At 38.2% G+C, this 19204-nt stretch overlaps 2 protein-coding genes across 2 annotated transcripts; both read right to left on the bottom strand.

Moving 5' to 3' along the window:
- Positions 1-340: 340 nt before the first annotated feature.
- On the bottom strand, positions 341-5607 carry LOC131786263 (protein glass-like). The gene is made up of 4 exons (XM_066171678.1): positions 5507-5607; positions 2352-2535; positions 1381-1757; positions 341-779 (listed from the first exon to the last, which is right to left on the bottom strand). Exons 1-4 carry the CDS (start codon positions 5605-5607, stop codon positions 554-556), a joined length of 888 nt encoding a protein of 295 aa, XP_066027775.1. The 3' UTR covers positions 341-553.
- A 315-nt stretch (positions 5608-5922) lies between these two features.
- On the bottom strand, positions 5923-19060 carry LOC131786299 (alpha-adducin). Its single transcript, XM_066171639.1, is given in 17 exon segments — positions 5923-7997; positions 7999-8190; positions 8440-8508; positions 8510-8570; positions 9234-9268; positions 9271-9399; positions 9401-9418; positions 10820-10920; positions 10923-10980; positions 11816-11906; positions 12460-12544; positions 12547-12580; positions 13465-13543; positions 13653-13687; positions 13689-13721; positions 17909-18368; positions 18716-19060. Coding segments are annotated over 16 exon segments (1734 nt in total). The 5' UTR covers position 18368; positions 18716-19060; the 3' UTR covers positions 5923-7742.
- Positions 19061-19204: the final 144 nt, after the last annotated feature.

Below are 19204 nucleotides of genomic sequence, written 5' to 3'. Positions count from 1 at the left end.
AAGTTCAACTCGTTTAGATTCAACTCATTCATGAATCCATGCAAAGGACCTGGCACAACATGATAAATCATTACTCCTTCTAAGCTAGTATTTGATTCATTTACAAAATTACAACAGCGGAAGTAAAAACCATAGAACTTTCTCAGAGCAGCTAAGCCTCTTTCAGACAGTCAATTTGTGGGGTAAGCGAAAAATTAAGGGGGGGGGAGAGAAAAACGAAGAAGGGGAGGGAGGGGGAGGAATAAGGAAAAGAGAAGGAAGGACTTTTCCTAATTTGACAAATAAACTAATTGGACAGACATGAGACATTCGAAAGGGCCGGCGTCTTTAAACAAACAAATTCTACAAACAATTCATAGGAAAAATTGTATTCAGTTAATTCTTCTCGTTCACTCAAAATTGAGCGCAAAATTATGATTCTAAAAGGTATCTTAAATAGCGATTCCCAGGAAAACAATTAGTGGGAGACATGCTATTTCATTAAAATTATACATGATGCAAGCAATATTGGATTTGCGGACGTATTAGCTCGGCTTGGAAGAAGCTTGCTTGCTTACATGCCGTGTTCGTGTACACGCATGTGTCGATTCAAATTTCCTGATTGGGAAAACTTAAGTTGACAAATCTTACATTTGTATGGTTTCTCTCCTGTGTGAGTTCGCAGGTGTTTGGTCAGAGTGGAGCTGTCGGCAAATCCCCGAGAACACATTTTGCATCGATAAGGGCGCTCACCAGTATGAGTGCGCATGTGTGTGGTGACAGAGGAGGACTGGGCAAACCTACAAAAAATATGGTTATATCGCAAATCAGTAACATGATTTCCCCCTTGAGCTTTCACAAGGATGTTACACAAAGTAGTTTTCTAGAGGTCAAGATGTAATAAACCTGGGTAAAAGGAAGGAGAATGTAGCCTGAGAGCAGCAGGACACACGTTTATCCGCCCGCGGGAAGATTTGAGAGGAGTCAGGGAGAGGTTTGCTGGGGGTCTGGCTCTAATAATTATCAGTACTAGACCCCTTGCAGCCCTCGCGTCGGCTCACGTTGCTCAAGGCATTATACTTTCCTGCGAAGCAACGCGCTCGCTAATAATGATGGGTTTGCTCGCAGGTCAGAGAATATGCTAATATAGAATCCTCGGGACTAAAAATAAATTAAGAATCTATGGCTGAAATCCAGGAAAGAGTAGCACAACAAATCATGAAGGTCTATTGTAGGCGTTCTGTCAATAAGCAGTCAAAAACACAAAGTAGATTGGATGTGGTCACTTCAAAGTCGTTCTGTCAATAAGCAGTCGAAAAACACAAAGTAGATTAGATGTAGTCACTTCAAAGTCCCAGACTACCTTAACCAAGTCACAAGTTCAGTAGTTGCTTATATTACCTTCGATCGCACACCAAGCATTTGAAAGGCTTCTCCCCCGAGTGGATTCGCAAATGCGCAGTTAGATTTGCATCCTGTGAGAAAGACTTCATGCAAATGTGGCACTGGTAGGGCTTCTCTCCTGAGTGGGTCCGCATATGCGTGCGTAGGGTGGAAGGCCGGGCATATACCTTGTCGCATAGACGGCATTTATTTGCCTTGGACCCAGGCACGTCTGAGCTTTCTCTGTCAGACAGGACTGTCTCCTCTTGAAAAATGGATCCTGAATAGAAATCCTGAGCACACTCTCCGCCACATGGGTTGTGTACAGCAGCTGACAAGAAAACTGCTGTGTCCACACTTGCAGAAGCAAATCCATCCATTGAAATTGAGGAGGTCTCCAAAAGAAAACAATCAAAACTGATAGGTTAAACGATATTTTGTGAATAAAATCTTAAGTGGCTTGACACAAATCAATCTCTGTCACAATGTCATGTCAGATACATGGTAAAAAAAGTGAAGGTAGTTGCAATATAAACCTTTGCAGCGGGAGACTAGGACCCATTTGGATTCGAGTTCAGGAAAACTGAGGACCAGCACATGAAGTCGAGGCTTTCCGAAAACGTATAGGGATAAACGTTATTTATAAAGCTATTGTTTTTCAGTTTCAAATCACAGTTGAAAAAAAAAATAAATTAAAAAGATAGAAGAAATTGGTCTCGTTCAATTTTCCTGGTGGGTTTTAATCTCGATTTCGCCGTTTTCCTCGAGTCCTTCGATCTTCTCAAGGGATCAGCGTCGCGGGCTCATTTCCCGAACAGCGGCTGGTAATCGAGCTAAGGAAGGTTTACCAATTGTACTTCAATGGTGTACTCGACCCAGTTTTCCCAGCTCTTCTCGCAGGGCGCTGGTAACGAATGCGATCCGAGCACCAATCTGAAGATGACAAATTTTAGAAGATTTGGGGCCTGGTTAGTGTTGAAATTTCAAACCTGTGATTGCGAAATCGAAGGGTCGCCCACAGAAGGGGTCCATTGCGGGGTATCTGTTGGGTTCCCCATCCTAGCACTCCTCTCAGCGGCCGCGTGTTTGAGGGACAGGAGGATCCCTGCAGCATTGAACCAAGCATCTGCGGGGTCGTCTGATGATCCCTGCTGCTCTTGTGCGGAGAGAGGACTGATGAAGATAATTGAAGAAAATGGTTAAATAATTCATTTTCTAGACTCCAGTCATCCTAGATCAGGTGAAAACTAGTCCAACAGTTTGCTTTTTCTTAACATTGTCGAACGAAAATAAACCGACATAGGCCGGCAATTCCGACAATTCTTCGACATAATCATGAAGTTCTAAACAGTATCAAAGCCTGAGATCTCTTAAATCTCACAACCGTTTACTACTCTGGTAACCTCGGTTAATTCGGTTTTAAGAGCGTTATCTTAGTTAAAATATCATTCTTTAGTCCTCATAATTTAAATGCTACGATAAGCTGAAACGCTTGACTTTGTTAAAGCCTCAAATTATACAATTAGCTTATTCTTAAAAGAAATTCGGTAAACAAAAATTCCTCAAATAAAATATTTTTAAGTCAGCAAAGCTGAAACATAAACTCTTTTCATCGAAAAAACAGCTTTTTTAAACATGATGACCGGTGCTTTCACAAAGAGATAGCTTTACTATTGGAGAACCACCATCAAATATCAAATAAATGTAACGAGAAAGAAAGCTCGACATCGTTTTTGCCGACATGTTAAACCCGTGAACTAACCATCGAAGCCACGAAGACGTAACCGAGTGAGGCCTTGAAAGGCTGGCCCTCCTTTCATGTATAAAAACGGGCGAGTGTCATTAAGTAAGTAGACATTATGTTTAAGCATTACAGATAACTGGAATTTCATACAAACTGAAAAAAACTCATTATGATTCTCAGTGCTATCCTGTTTTCCAGCAGGTACGTTTCATAAGTTTATCATTGAAGTACCTTCCGACCGGAATTTCTTTATTGTTTTCTTTGCGATTTTCGCCCTTTCATTTGCGACGAGGATTAAAAGGTTCTTGCAAATTTCCGAGTTTGATATCAGAGAAGTTTTCCAAGATATTCCTGTCGTCAACACGAACTGATTACGCAACGAAAATTCAGATGACTGCGAGCAGAGAGGGGATAAAAATTTTTAGTCTAGAAACATTGAAACTGAAGGGAAATAAATCTCATTCTTCGTTAGGATTTTAAGAAACTGAAAACATTGGTCGATTCATTTCAAGTTGCACCAAATGCGTATTAAAAATATCTCGAACTTTACCACCTGCAGATGGAAGAAATTTTTCCTCATATCACCCGAAAAGCTAAAACAAAAAATGCTTTTCGTTTTTATTTCAAGATATTTGGTAGGAAAACCATTTTTTGGATCACCAATGTCAGTACGTGAGTATCTTCATATAATCGACCCATTTTTTCGTTTGTAATGTTTGCCTATAGGGATATGTGCCTACCATTCCATATGGAAGATCGCCGTTAGAACATGCAAATGCCACCAATTTTACCCCCCAAAACTAATACTCTTACGAACTTAAAAATTTAATTTGAAAAAAAAAGAATTAATATTTTCTTTGCTTCGAAAAAAACTGCCGTAGTTTCGGCAAAAAATGGTTTTAACAAAGTTATTTTCCATTTTTTCGTACCTGTCATCTGTACTTTCACTGTGATTAACCTGTTGATCTCTGATGAGTTCAATATTTGCTGAGGATTGCATTCACTTTCCTGAACCATCGAACCTTCCCAAATAGAGGCAGAAGACACCGAACTGATCAATGCTCTGGGTAGAATGGGCTGTTATTTGAAGCCAGCGATATGAAAGTGAGGCCTTGAAAGGTTGAGTTATCCATACTGCGATAATCAGGTGACAAATGGGTCCACAATCAAATGCCAAAAAAAACTGTTTGTTAAAAAGCACAGCCTTCCGTCAGACTCGAAAAGATAACAGCAAAATATGATATAACCTTCTTTTTAAAGGGGTAGCTACTAACGAGAAATGAAATCATGCATTCAGATGCAAATATTCATAAATATCGGCGAACTTTGATGTGCTTGCGCGGAATGTAGGAGTGACCTGATTGGAAATTGTTTTGTCCGCATTATGACGGTCGAAGGGGAACTATTTTAGAAAGCACATTCTGTTCCTTGTTATTGATTATTATAATTATTTGAACTATTAGACTGTTCCGACAAAATTCCAAGACACTGCGCTCAATTCGACGCAAAAACTTTTTGTTCTCTTTGAACCATTGTGACAGGTGTCAGCTGTTAATTAGGCGGGAGGAACACTGCTTTGATCGTTCCGCTAAAATTATAATTAGGAAATGGCCAAAAAAACAAGTGAATAACCCTATTGGTTACTGATCACGTGATTGATCTGGTCACATGACTTAGCGGATTGAATTACTAAATCTAAAACCCTCCTTTTTTGATAGCGACACGCAAATACGCGTGATGTTGTTCTCATTTCGTCCTCAGAATTGTCATTGGATTGCCCATATGACTGTTTTGTTATCTATGTTGCGTCAAGTATGGTCATTACTCGGGTTATTCGGGAGATCATCTATGTTAGGGTTCGTGCCTCCTTTCTCGTGCCCAGAGCCCATCGATTCCCTTTACGTGAGGGGCCTTGATACAATCTAGTCAAGGCCTTGTCGGCTAAGAGAATTGATAGGCTCTTGGACGAGGATGTGTCCATTAGCGGTGGACACAGGCTCTACACAGACTTTTCTTGGGGACGGCGCATGGCTTTGTTATAGGCAACCTCCATCCGTGTGTTGTACGCTCTGGAACTATTTGCTAATAATCTATTCAATCAAGCAGTCACGTTTGTTAATTGCTGTTTTTTTTTTACCTTTGTAAACAGAACCTTCTTTTTAAAGTCTTTAATTAGCAAAATACATGTAATTAGGAATGCTCCAACCTAAAAATCCTTTCAGTATTTTTCCTATTAAGCTAGATATAACTATTGTTTTCATAGTTTTTGAGCCTTCTGCTTGAACATTTTTTATTGAGCCAACTGGAGTCTCGCAATCGATGAGACTTAAGGGGATAAAAATTCAGAAATTCAGAGGAAGGGGGAGGGAGTAGAAAAAGGAAAATCCCCCCCTTCCTCACCACTGCTCTTTATGTGCTGGCTCCCTTCCGTCCCTTGTTCTCACGCTTTGCACAGACTTCATGCGCATGGCGGAATGAAAACTTAGAAGAATGATGGACATGCTGTTTGCGTTCATGATAAATAACTGTGAGGAAAAGTTAAGGAATACTCGAGAGAATTCCAACTCCGAAATTAAGCCAGTGGAGGCGGTATGAAAAATTTTGAAAAAAAGTTGTTGCCATGACGACAGCACCACATGCCCCCTTTTCCGCCCAATTCTTCCAAAACTTGATTAATACAAGATAACAAATCGAATTCGCCCACAACAATTCAACTCGAGTGATTGTTTCAGCAGTGGGAGCATAAGTCAACGTTGGATATCTTTAGAAATAGTAAACAAGCGTACAAATGATGCAACAAACAAGAGCTGTTTTAAGAGCTTTTAATGGTAATGTACAATTCCATTGTTACTAAAAAACTACAACAGGCACTACGATAGCTTAACACATTTCCTCTCTTTAAGTGACCACTGTAACAGTACATACGTAACATAAAAACCTGACAATTAGCTGACTGATTGGTAGATTTTTAATGGTTTCCCTCTTTTTATCAGGAGTCTATCATGATACTACCCATTTACTTCGAAACACTTGAAAATGTTTCCCTTTTTTTCTCGGCGTTATATTGCGTAAAAAATGCAGTAAGATGTATGATCCTTGGATGTAAGTTAAAAAAACAATATTGACAGAATTACCTTAATGTTATAACGCTTCGAATACCGTTACACTGTGTTGAATTAACTTTAAACGAGCCTTACAAGACCATGCATACTGACATCCGACAATGTGAATATTTTCTTTTTTTTTAATCGTTTCCAGAGTTTCACTGTAATTAAAAGGCAAATATGGGAAAAAAGCATTTTGCAAGAAAAAAAAGTGAAAAAAAAAAAAAAACCAAACAACAACAACAAAAGCAAACACATGGCCTGTTCATTACATTAGCAAACTAAGTAACAATTTCTTTGAACAAGCTCCATGGTCATCTCTTACAGAGTAACTTTAAAGTCGTTTTAAACCCCTTTCTTGAGGAATGATGTAGGTTAATTTAAGACCCAGTTTTGACCAGTGTGCACTACGGCGGCGGCGTTTGCCATCGGTGGCCATTAAGTCGATGTGGTTCTTCCACAAGCTTTGGGAAAACATTGAAACCCTCGCTCTCGTGAAAACCATAACAAAAACAGAAGCGCACAATGCATAATGGCCAATACTGGTTATTTAATTATTCTACCAGTATCACTGATTGTAAATATCAAAACCTAGTGACGACAACATAGTGAACAATTAAACAATAAAAGTGCAACGAGCATTAAAACAGTTTAAAAGCTAAAAAGTAAACAACAAACAATGAAGAGAAAGACGATAGCAGCTTTTCAATTGAAAATACGTTTTTTGTCATTCTAGAGATATCTCGAAAGCTTTAGGTTTCAAACTTTCGCAGCACAGACTCTGGGCATTATATGATGTTAAAACGCACCCCTAAGATAAAACTATACTGCATAACTGTCGCATGCCTCGAAATGTAATTTTTAAAAGTCAAAAATCCACTTTTATAAAATGCTCGAGTATATAACACGAATCCCACTCTATGAAAGGAAAGATTTGACATATCTCATCTGAGCTGCACTATTCACGCACGAGGCGTATGCACAATGCCACGTTTGCAGCAAACACGAACAGCAAAATTTACCTATAAATTCCTTAAATTTCCTCATCCTTCTTAGTAGGTTTAACAGAAAACTACAAAAATATCTCCTTTAAGAACAGATGCAGATACTACACATTATTGCTACAAAGATTATTTTTACTCTTCTTTTGCGTAAACGTGGTTTTGAGATCTCTTTTAATAACATTGCAAAACAAAAAGGGGGAATGTGCGTATTGTGCCTGATGAGAGTGTAATAAAAAACAACGGCGGGCGCATAGACTACGTACAGATAGCGTGTGTAAGAGCACTGCGTGTAATGACCGAGTTCTAGTGAGTTCTTCCTCTTCTTTTGGTTTAAAATAACGTGGCTTTCTTCAAGAAGAAAAAAGTTCTCCATTCTAAAAACCCCTTAAAAACGGAATTTTTTCCACGCATATTCAACCTTAGTTGGAAATTTTAATTGGTTCGCTCACCAGAATTCTGATTTACCTGAACTACAAAAAGCGCAGACAACATCAACCTTTGGTTTCCTCTAGACCGAAATTATTGTTCTTACAACCTCCAAAACAGATAATTACTCCTTACCCTCGCCAAGGAGCACAGTTCAGCGTATTGCACTAAATTGTTTAAAACATACCAATTGGTGGAAACATCAGAAAACTGTAGCATAACGTGTCTACTGTCCACGCTCAGCCTTTTAGTAAACTTCTCTCGGAAACTTCGTCGCTTCTTCACTTTGTTCCCAGACTTCCTTCGCACAAGGCCCACCGGTTCTCGCTTTATCTCCACAATCACGGGGACCAGTGCGCTCGCCACTTGCGTCCAGGCTATCTTGGGAGTCATCCAAGAACACCTTGACTTCCTGAGGTTCAAAGTGCCTCTCCTGTGCCTTTACATACGTCACCACTTCCTCCGTGACCTCTTGGCTCTCCTGATCACTTGTGGGTAGGACTGGCGCAGACTGGTTCACTGAAACGACTTTGGTGGTGATAAACACTTCCTAATGAAAAACAGAAGAGGAGAAAGTCTCAAATATTGATTATAACTTTGGTCTTTTGTTAGTTTCGAAGCAGGCTTACCGCGGAGTAACAAAGGAACCCTGCTCATAGCTGTGTAAATGCGAACAATTGTACAGTTGTATTTTCATTTTAATTACAACTTCCTACCTGCATAGCACATATAAAACTCTTGTAAAATGCGCTTCCCGCAGAAAGAATTTCGTGGGAACTGCCAAAAAACAAACCAGTACCTCCTCGTCTTTGTTATCTTTCTCAGGTTGTCTGTCTTTAATAAGCACCGGCTCAGAGTTGTCCAGCTCACAGTTCTCTTTTGTACTCAGTGGCCTTCAACAGGTGAATTTCAGGCCACTTCAGGCGACTCCTGTGAAAGAAACCAGATTTGTTAAAACGGCTTTAAAACCACCATGACTAGCGGACAGAAAACAAGAGTGTCAAAAAATACCACGTGCAGGAAACGAAAACGAAAACGAAGTCATAGTCTGAATTTTTAGACGGGCAGAGCGCTCAAAAAGTCAGCTCGAGACACTCAACTCAGTTGATAAAATCAAATTATCTTGTAATACTCTCCACCGTAGTACCCTAGTTTCTTCAGAAACTTGGCCCCCTTTGTTCATTTTGTGATAAGAACGAACCGAGGCATTCGTCGTCTCTGGTTGTCGTGGTGAATTACACCACAATGCCATTCTGCTCGCATTTACGCTTACTGCCCGGCCTTAACTGAACTGAACAAAACTATTTCACCTATTTCGAACTTTCGCGTCACACAAACCTTGTCCTAAAGTTATCCCACATCGGCTTATTAGATGAAATGTAAAATAGCACAAGGAAGCCAGGAGAGATGAAATTACATGAAAAGGGTAACAAGAAACAGTTTCATATGTTGTTTTGCAAATTCGATTTTTTAGCAGGTTATGCAAGTTTCTTACAACAAGTGACAAGCATAGCAAAGGGGGGTCGGAAAAACAAACGAAATTCCGAAAACACCTATTGACACAGTGAAACGTTTCTCCATTTCTTTAGCTACTGTAGTGTGTTTCCTCGTCCAAGGGAGGGCTGTGCGGACGTACGTTAGCGTCACGGTAGATTGTCATCTCCGTACGAGTTGTGGAAACGTCTTAGCTGGTGTTGTTCTCGCGTGATTTAGCTTCCTTTTCTTCTGATTTTTAAAGATCATCAGGGTTGCGGTAATTTGTAACCAGTCTTGCAAACCTTACGGCCATGGATCAAGAAAAGCCGGCCCGTCGGTTAAAGTTAAGAATAATGAATGTTCCGCATTTTAAGACCTATACCACCCACACGTTTCCGCTCAAATTTTCACACAAACAAAACAGGGCAGTTTTCTAGTAAAATGGTTTTGATTGAGTGTCGTCTTTTAAAACAAAACCCACTGTCAACCCAGGAAACAAGGGTTAACATCAAAACGAAACAATGCAGCAACTGGGAACGCAAACGCACAAAAAACAGAATCAAGCGCGGGAAAAAAACGCTGGCTGGCAAGGATTTCTAGACCAATCGTAAAGCGAAGGAAAGCAGAACGAAAGTAATCCTTATTTAATTTTGACATTCACTTGAAAATTGCTTTGGAAAGCCAGAGGTAAATCAAATGAGATGCCTGGAGAAAATTTTCCAGGTGTAGCGATCTACCAAATAGAGTCGAAAAGTTCATCTGAGACTTGCATTGGTCTACTTCGCTTCTGTGATTAGTTCATAAAACTCGTACAACTCTCTTAAACCAATCAGATGCAAAACTTTCATTCAGATGTGACCGTTTTGCGTTTTACAAAACGAGTAAATACGAAAAGCGATCTAATGGCCAATCGGGGCAAACGTAAATATTTCTTGGACTTTCAGGAAATGAAAGAAAACACAGGTGAGCAGTACCTTCACACTGATTCAATAAGCTTCATTTCTTTAGAAACTCTCTCTTGTCAAAGCTGAATCCTTCAGGAAGTCTATCTCATTGACACATAACCTTCTAATTCCCGTTATCTAATTAGTAATTCTCCCTTACATTTTCTATTCTTTTGCTTGTAAGTACAGCAGTTAAAAGAGTATCTTAACTCCCTCTTCAGGATATAACAAAATTTCCGTGTTCACGAAGCTTTTTCTACCCTTAAGCCGTATTTCAAAGACCTAACTCCAAATAATTCCAATAGAATTTAGACACCCAAATGACAATCATATAAAACCTAATGTCTTTGCGACCTTCCACGCATAAGAATGGAATACTACGATATAACGCCGTTGAAGACTATCCAAAAATTCGAGCTACCACAACCTAAACCGACTCATTCTTGAAAAATGATGAGCTGAAAATAAACGGACTAAAATATATACAGGAGAAGAAGAAAATCATGCGAATGAAACATTTAAGTCGAAACCCTCATTTGTGGGAGAGAGAACATCCGAAACACGTTGGTGTAAACTAGCTAGGACACCTTCGTGGTACATGTACGTTCGAAACGTTTTCCAACAATCCCGAAAACATTCGAAGATCTTCGGATCTAGTCAGGTCGTCCTCTAAAAATCTAGCAGTGAGGACAAACTTCACACGACTCTTGACGAGTCAGGTTTAAATTTGTCTCGCCCAATCACACAAACATCCCTTACCCTGGAGTCAAGCATTCGCATCCAGGCCTCAAATTGCAGCTCGGCCATCTTTTGTTGGTTCTCAGTTGCATCTCAACCTCCATAAAATGAATTCATCATGCTTCTTTGCCATCATCATCAATCTCCAACAGCTCGTCCATTCCTGCGCGCATTGCAGATACCTAAGAACAAATTAAAATAGTTTAAAGCGGTGGACAAGTAAAGAAAGTTATGAAAAATAGGTTCCTGCGCTAACAGCTCTTTTTAGTTTTTGTGCTCTTTAGTCTTCTCTTTATCCATGGAGCATCTGAAAGGACACCAGCTATAAAAGCTAGATATGAGTTGGCTATGATTAATATATAATAGCAGTTTCAAAAGAGTGATAAAATAACAACAGCAACCAATCAGAACAAAGCTTCTTTACCATACGAACTTAACTGACAAAAACTCAAGAGGCTTCATCCAATAATGATACTTGCCACAGTTTGCTTTTCTGTACATATCATTTATGGAAAGATAGAGCTAGCAACATCAGTTGTGCTCTAAATTCTGGTTTCACCATATTTTATGTTTTACACAAAACATGACTTGGATTAAATTAAATTTTCATGCAAAAAGACAACCGTTCAATATTTAATAGATGTACTAGTAAAATGATCATAGTCAATACATGTAAGCTGTTAGTAACCTACTGACATCCTCACCACCAGTATATATTGCAATGTGAAAACCAAGATACTCCTCATTACAACCACAGTTAACACTTATCATTATTAAGTATTGTTTTTAACCCTACGAGTGACCAGAATCTAATTTCTCCATAAAATAATAAAGCTGATAAATCATTAAGATCATGAGAATAAACAAAATAATCGTTAACGAAGTAGTGTTGATTGTTAGACAAATTCTCCTTGTCAGTACCAAAGGAAATGTATAAAGCAGAGTACTGAGAATACAGATACTTATGTTAGGGTGTAGAGGGTTAAACAATGCAAAACTTCTTAGCTCAGTACATACCGGTTGTTCACAAGCGGTAACAAGCAGGTAAGCCAGATATGTAGTCTCTTCTATGGTCTCCCCAACACAAATAGCACCCAAGTCCTTAAAACTAAAACCTAAAAGTTAAAAAAACCTAAGTTACTGAGTGTAACAAACTAGAATTTATAAACTAGAAAATAAATACCACAGCACAGCAGTCAATGGTATTTAAATGGCTTAAGTGGTACATGTTGGCACTTTTTGGTGAGAATCTGGACAACCAAACAGTGTAAGGGATGATTGATTAACTTCAGAACATCTCTATACTCTGCAGGTCTTCAGGTCTCACAACAAAGCACATACATGTTATATACATCAATCGCATAAAAAAGTTCCTTGGCATCTGGTTTCCCTACCATAGAGACAGTGATGTGTTCACACCAACAACATAAATCAAACAGATTGCTGTGAAAGGATTGTTTGAGTACAACTGAATTTAGAGCAAAAGTAATTGGCAGACTCAGTAGACTTCTGCCCAAGTTAATGATGCCATTGACAAAAGGGCTATATACAGTTTACACCACAGAAAAAATTTGCCCTTATGGCTTCTCTCGTCATTTGCCATTGTGTTTATCTTTGCCAACTTCATCAATTCTCAGTCCTTTTTGCAGGTCATGTTGAACATTACAAGTAAACATTTTTTTAGTTATTACCTGCTTGATGGTCCAAAGCTGTTGATTAAGGAATCTTGTGTTTCTTCATCCAGCTCAACCCAGGAAAAGCATGATAAGAAACTTCTCCAACCTATCATGAAGTAACAACAATATTTAACATAGGAACCACATTGAATTGTGGTATACATAACTGAGTTCTATTTAAAATTGATCAAAGTTGTAAACCATTGTTAGCTTGCTGTGGTCCTTCTCTTATGGTAAAATTAATTAACAGCAACTATTACAATAAAAAAATTGCAACTTTGCTAGCCAAGTGCTTAATAACTGACACTACGCAATTCCTTCCTGAGTGATTGGTACCAACCTCTCTTTTGTGGCGAAAGAAACCGGAAACAGAAGAAGAAACAATCAAATAGAAATTAGAGTCTTTATTCAAGCCTGAGGGAAATGTCATTAGTCAATCCATGACTTAGTCAAAAATTCTCTTATTGCCTTTGTATAACTAGAGAATGACAAGATAAAACAATGGAAACAATTGAAAACATATGTTTCTGGGCCATAACGAGGTGTCAAGCTAGTTGTGAACTTCAAGTTAGTTTTTTACACTTTGTTTTCGGCAAGACACCTTAGTAAAGACTATTTGCAGAATTTTGTTCTTGAAACTTGAGCAACTCTATCATACGGTTATCCCTCAATCTAATTGAAAGATGAAAATGGTTATTTTGATGGGATGGTTTGTTTTGCTGTTGATATATGTAAGTGTTGGATGCAATGAGAAAGATGGCAAGGGAGGAATGTTTACTAAGAAATTTCTTCTCCATTCCAAAAACATTTTAAAAAAGTCTTGAATTATAAACTTCAAAGAGGCACAGTATAATAAATGGTAAAGTAAGTACATGCTCCTAAATCTAAACAATTGATATACCTAACTACATAATGGAAAAACCTATTTCAAAAGCAGGCTTAATTTCTAACTTAAAATATCAAAAGTAGTGGCCCAAAATCATTACTTACAGCTTTTTTCACCGCTTCAGCTGACAACAAAAATGACACACTTGGCATCTTTCCTTGTTGAGTGTATGACAGCATGGAGCTTCCAAATGGATGACTTATAGAGCCCAAGATTTGTGTTTCCTGTTCTCCCATACCATTTACCCTTTATGGTTCTACCTTCAAAAGGGGAAAGATGCAGTCAACCTCACCTGAACAACAAACCAGTGGGAGCAACAAAATAACTGATGCTCATCATTGTCATTTTCAGACGCAGAAACCTAGAAGGAAAAATTAAAAGTAAGGTAATCATAAACACAATATTTTTAATATGAACAATTCAATTGTTTTATTGAATTGTGTTCTCCTCAGAATTTTGATTTTGAAAACATAAAAATTATGTTCTCTAAATTAATTTAAGGTTATCACAAAAGGCCAATGATAAACTTAACTCTTTAACTCCTGGAAAAGATCTACTGTGTAACTTTTCCCTCTAATAGTTACATACATCATCCAACAAGCAGGTAACAAGAATACTAAACACTTAATAGGTAGAAGTTGATTAACTTTGATTTAACACCAAAATTCTCATAAACTAATTTCACAGGAAGTATGTAGCAGCTAGAGGGAGTGAATTAACAATTCAGAAATGAGCAGGTATCCTTCCAAATTCTACTTTTGAGTTTCACATTGGATGCTAATTTTAATGCAAGGCCGTTGCTGTTCCTCTGGCAGGAAGCAAGTTGCACAATCAGGCAACAACTACAACTTGTGTCCATTTTGGCTATTTGAATAAACTTTGCGTCATTGAATGCTGGGAAACCCCCCTTTACAGAGAAGGGAATCGCATGAATGGACAGTCGGAAATTCTTTTCTAAGGCAACAGCCTTGAAGGGTTTTCAAATGAAATTCTTCACCTTAAAAAACCTCCAGATAACTGTCTGGGATTGTGTGAAGTAAGCTCTTTTCCTATAAATTTCTACCATTGCAGAAAAAATGTAACAGACTTTTACACTTACTTCTCAGAAGGCAGATTGTTTGTAGGTAAACTAGTATCTTGTGGTCTAGTTGCTTTTGAAAAAAATAAGCTTTGGTAAACAGAGTGTCATCTGAATAAAAAATTTCATATTTGAAGGTCATATGTGACCCTCCACAGGTTTTTAGGGAATAAGGTGAATGCAAGCTAACAGTAATCTAGCATTGCTAAAAGAGAAAGAACGAACTTTCAACAAGCTTCGCGCTGCGTAAGTTACTTGCCCCATTTAACTTTGCAACTTTGCTTGCTACAAATCTTGCTCGGCACCCACTTTGCACCATATAACATGGTGACTGTGCCAATTTTATAACATGCCCTTCTTAAAGTTTAAAGTTGCTTTCGATTGTGTACAAGAAGTACCGTCCGAAGCTTTAAGATTTTTTAGCTCACTGATTGGGACCAATTCAATATATGATACCCAGTATCCGGTGGCAAACTTAATTCACCAAACATAAAGGAATAACTTGGACTTGTGTCATACATTTAAAAATGTGTTTGAGTTTTTTTCCTTCATTTTCGAATTTCATTTCTTAAAACAGCGTTGCAAAACACAGGTCCGAACAAGCAAAGTGCCCTGCTCTTGAAATATTGCATGAAATTTTGAGGTAGCAAGCACAAGCTTTTAAAAATAATAAGAAGCAAACCTGTATGAGACAAAGCAAATGGCTACCTCCTTGAGGGTAAACTGAGCTCTCCAACCACATTTGTCTGTTCTGCTAGTCTCCAAGGCATTATTTATTTAATCTACATGGTAATTATTCATTTAAAAAGTAACAGTACAACAGTCTGTGTGGTGCAAGTTGGTAGTGTCATCCAGAGGAGTTTGAAACTTCAAAGTTTGATCCGTTTGCAAACTAAAAATCTTGTTAATACCTTCAACAATTTAATTTTACTTATCCTCTTGTTACAGGTTGAGTTATGCAAGATAAGATCTGCAGTGCTACAGACTAAGAGCTTTTTGTAAGATGCCAAGATTGGCTTACAGTAAATTACTACATAGCTTACTTGGAAAGCCTTTAATTGGTGCTGGCTAACTACAGTTACTGGTATTTATTTAAGAATGATGGTTTGCAAGAGGTGATGAACAGCACGTTTGGAGGGGAAATGAAGCCAGAAATCTGTTGCTAAAGGTATGACCCAAAGAGTCGTACTGGGCGTATTATACTGGCGGGTGAAGTGATACGGATTTATAATTTTCACAAAGTAAGAAATTAAGTTTTAAAAATGCTATTCATGCATTCCAACTGAGCTCCTCGGCGACCTTGTGAAACATGTCAGTGATCACTGAATTCCTAGTGAAAATCCTCAGGGAAAGAGCAATGATTTGCCAGGAATATTTCATTTGTCTATTGCAAAATTTTGGGATAGGACAGAAGATCTTCATGTCTGCTTTATTTTGTAATGTATATACTGTACAAAAAAAAAACACCATTCTCACAATAAATTTATTAAGAAGCTGACAAAACAACTACCAAGTAAGCTGGGTTGTACAAGATAAACTAGCATGTAAGGAACAAAAGAACTTAGCGTGTTAAAAAAAAAAATCTAGCGTGTTGTAGAAACAAAGCTCTACCGTGTTAGCCAGCTATGAACAATGGCTACAACACGTCTTTTCCAAATCCATTGTTTTTATGTGCATATCTGCATGTGCAAGCATGTAATGACATTAGCGTGCAAGGCAGTGATAACGTGCTGTGGTACGTGTGTTCACCTTATTCACCAGAAACCCTGTGGGTAGGGGTCATATTGTTTGCTGTCTTTAATTTAATTTAAAGGAGAAAATGGTACTTGAAATATTAATGTGGCTCATTGAAGAAAGATAAGAACCCAGTTTAAATCAGCAGGCTTAAAAAATTTCAAAGTTTACTGTCATTCTACTATCAGTATTTATACTGTGCTATCGCATGCATTCAAAGGATCGTAGGAAAAGGGAAGGATCAAACCTGAACTTACATTAAATTATCAATAACGATTGCATTGTCATTCATCTCTTAACGTAAGTAAAATGATCACATGTTATCACTATACTTCAGCTATAGACCCTGAGATCTTATATATCACTTAATTTTTAACCTCTCTCAAACCACTTAAAATTGTGATCCTTTTCAGCTTCATCTTGGCAGAATCTTAACAAGAAGTACAATTTTTTTCATATCTGTTGTGAGAATTTTTTTGAAACAGTCCAATCAGCACCCCATGGGGTCCAACTCCGTGTCCCTAAACAACTCTAGCAATCATTCACACTTCTAATCAGACAAAACAGGCTGAGATAACAATCATCAAAAATACCTGTAATTGGATTTACTCCAAATAAATATGCAAATCATATTCTATTTAACATAATTAGAATTTGGGTGATGAAATTGCACTTTGGCTCAAAATTACACTTACTGTAAGTCTGAAATCTATGGCTGAAAATCATATTTCAAGTTACTTTCAGTAGTTTTATTTTTGGGATTATTACTGTATTGATTAAAAGTTTGAGTTGCTTAGTCTAGAAAGTTGCATGTTTTGGCAAAATCTTTCATTTCATACATTTTTAACATTTGCTTGAATATTCAATCTTTCTATTACAAGGGAAAATACCACTAAAACCACTAGTGAAAATAATCCCTTCATAGAGCAACATCATTCATTTTGGACCAAATGTCATCTGCACAGCAGAACATATCAGAGACCTTATGAATCACAGTTATTTATAACACAGATATATGCAAGGTTGCTCTTCCAATGACATATATAGATTATAATTTTAGAACCAAGGAAGTTTTGGTGTAATCACTATAAAATTGCAAGTTAACACCAGGACCACTTAATTGGAAATGTAAACAGTTTTCAAACAGTTCAATAGGAAACAATTCAATTTCCATTCATTTTGGGCAAGTCTTTGTTACCGGGGTATATTATGTGAGATCTAATTATTTTCCAAAAGTGAACATTTAGTAGGATTCATTTTGTGAAATGCCCTAGGCAGATTAAATTGTTAAGTCAAAAATTGAAAAAGGAAGAAGGAAAATAGTGAGACATCAACTTAGTATCACCTTAAATGCTCAAAATATCTTTTGTCGCTGTTGATATTACCACACATTTCCTTATATGTCTACGACGACGAAAGAGTCTTGAAATATCAATAACACGTCAAAGTGATCAACATAAACTTAAGTGGTGTGTACATAATTCCTGAAATACAATCTTTAACTTTTTGTGCTAAACACGCAACCATTGAAGTCTTGAATTTCATCATAAAGGAAATTAGAAGCAGGTTATTTTACCACAGAGAACGCTAGAATAAAGCAAAACTTTGAATAATTCAAATAACCTCTTACGAAGTTTTCGATTGCATATGTTACAAACGACATCAATATTAAAATGAACATAACACTTAGTAGAACATTAATGTGATTTTCTAAACACCCACGTATACGTACGTACCGTAAATGCAGCTCGATCGGAGATTCCTTTTCCCCATCCAAACAGCTGTATCAGGCGATAGACAGATGCCACCTTACACCGCAATTGCCTTTCAAATTTGGAATAGTGCAATGTGTCCGCCCCTCTGATGTCTGAGATAACGTTGGCGGACATACCCCCAAGACCACCGCCATAAAAGCCTCCCGAGGGGATCAAGAAGTCTTGATACGTGCGGAAAGAGTCTGCGTTCATCGACTTTTCATTGTGAGTGGATAACATGTCCTCCAATTCTCCCCGCAGAATGTCATCGCTGAGAGCCAAAGAAACTCTTTGGCGCATCTTTAGACCTCGAACGTCCCGGACCACTTCATCGGGAGATCGAACCGAGCGTCCGACTACCTTCTGTCGCGGAGGAGCGCTCCATCTCCTCGATCTTTCCACGGGGGTTCGCGTGGTTCTTGGCGTTACTGAAGACGACATCCTGCAAGTACAAGTCACTACAATGTTTAGACTGCAAACTGATTGGAAGCTACAGCTGTAATGTCGCTGTATTGCCATTGAATCGCGCGATCATGGAAAGGTAGATTATTCCCAGAGCACACCTGCGTTAAAAAATACTCCACCTTCCTCGCCAAATTATTTCTCGGATGTATTGTAATGGGAAAAAAGACACGCAAGTCCTATTTTGTTTAAACAGCCTAACCGAAGGTTTAAGACCCTACTGTATTAAAATTCACGGAGTTGATATTGCAAATGAAAATAACAACAGCGAAGCGAGAACTAAAGCTAAAATCCTTCAAAGAAAATATCGAATCATTTATAACCAACCTGTAGGGTTTGCTTCGTCAACAATGACTTCTTTAAGCATGCGACTCGGTAAACACGCCTTTTCAAAGGCTCTCTGGCAAATGCTGTTGTTTTTATTCACTGATCCTTGGGATATTCAAATCAGGTTCATTTAAATGCAAACACGAGCCCACGTTCTGATTAATAAATGAGGTTGTTTCTTGCTCTTGTACGTGCACATATATTGAGGTCGAAGATGCCTGACCCGGCTTGAAATAAATTTTGATCGGGTATTATCACTCAGGTAGAGATGATCTTCCGGAATAGAGAGCAATTTCTGTACAGTGTCATGCTAGAGACGTGAAAAGAATTAATCTTGACCGCCATTTTTTTTTTTTTAATATACGTCGTTCTTAGTCTTCCTCGACATTTTCTTTTGTACTCTCCCCCCACCCCTCCCGCCGAGCCCACTTGGCCCCTAGCAAATAATGCCTGTTTCATCTCAAATTTATCACTGCTCAGAGCAGTCTG

Source organism: Pocillopora verrucosa, chromosome 1 (assembly GCF_036669915.1).
Source record: "Pocillopora verrucosa isolate sample1 chromosome 1, ASM3666991v2, whole genome shotgun sequence".
Classification (NCBI taxonomy): Eukaryota; Metazoa; Cnidaria; class Anthozoa; order Scleractinia; family Pocilloporidae; genus Pocillopora; species Pocillopora verrucosa.
Note: the sequence above shows the minus strand (reverse complement) of the source record. Positions and strands in the feature narration are given on the sequence as shown.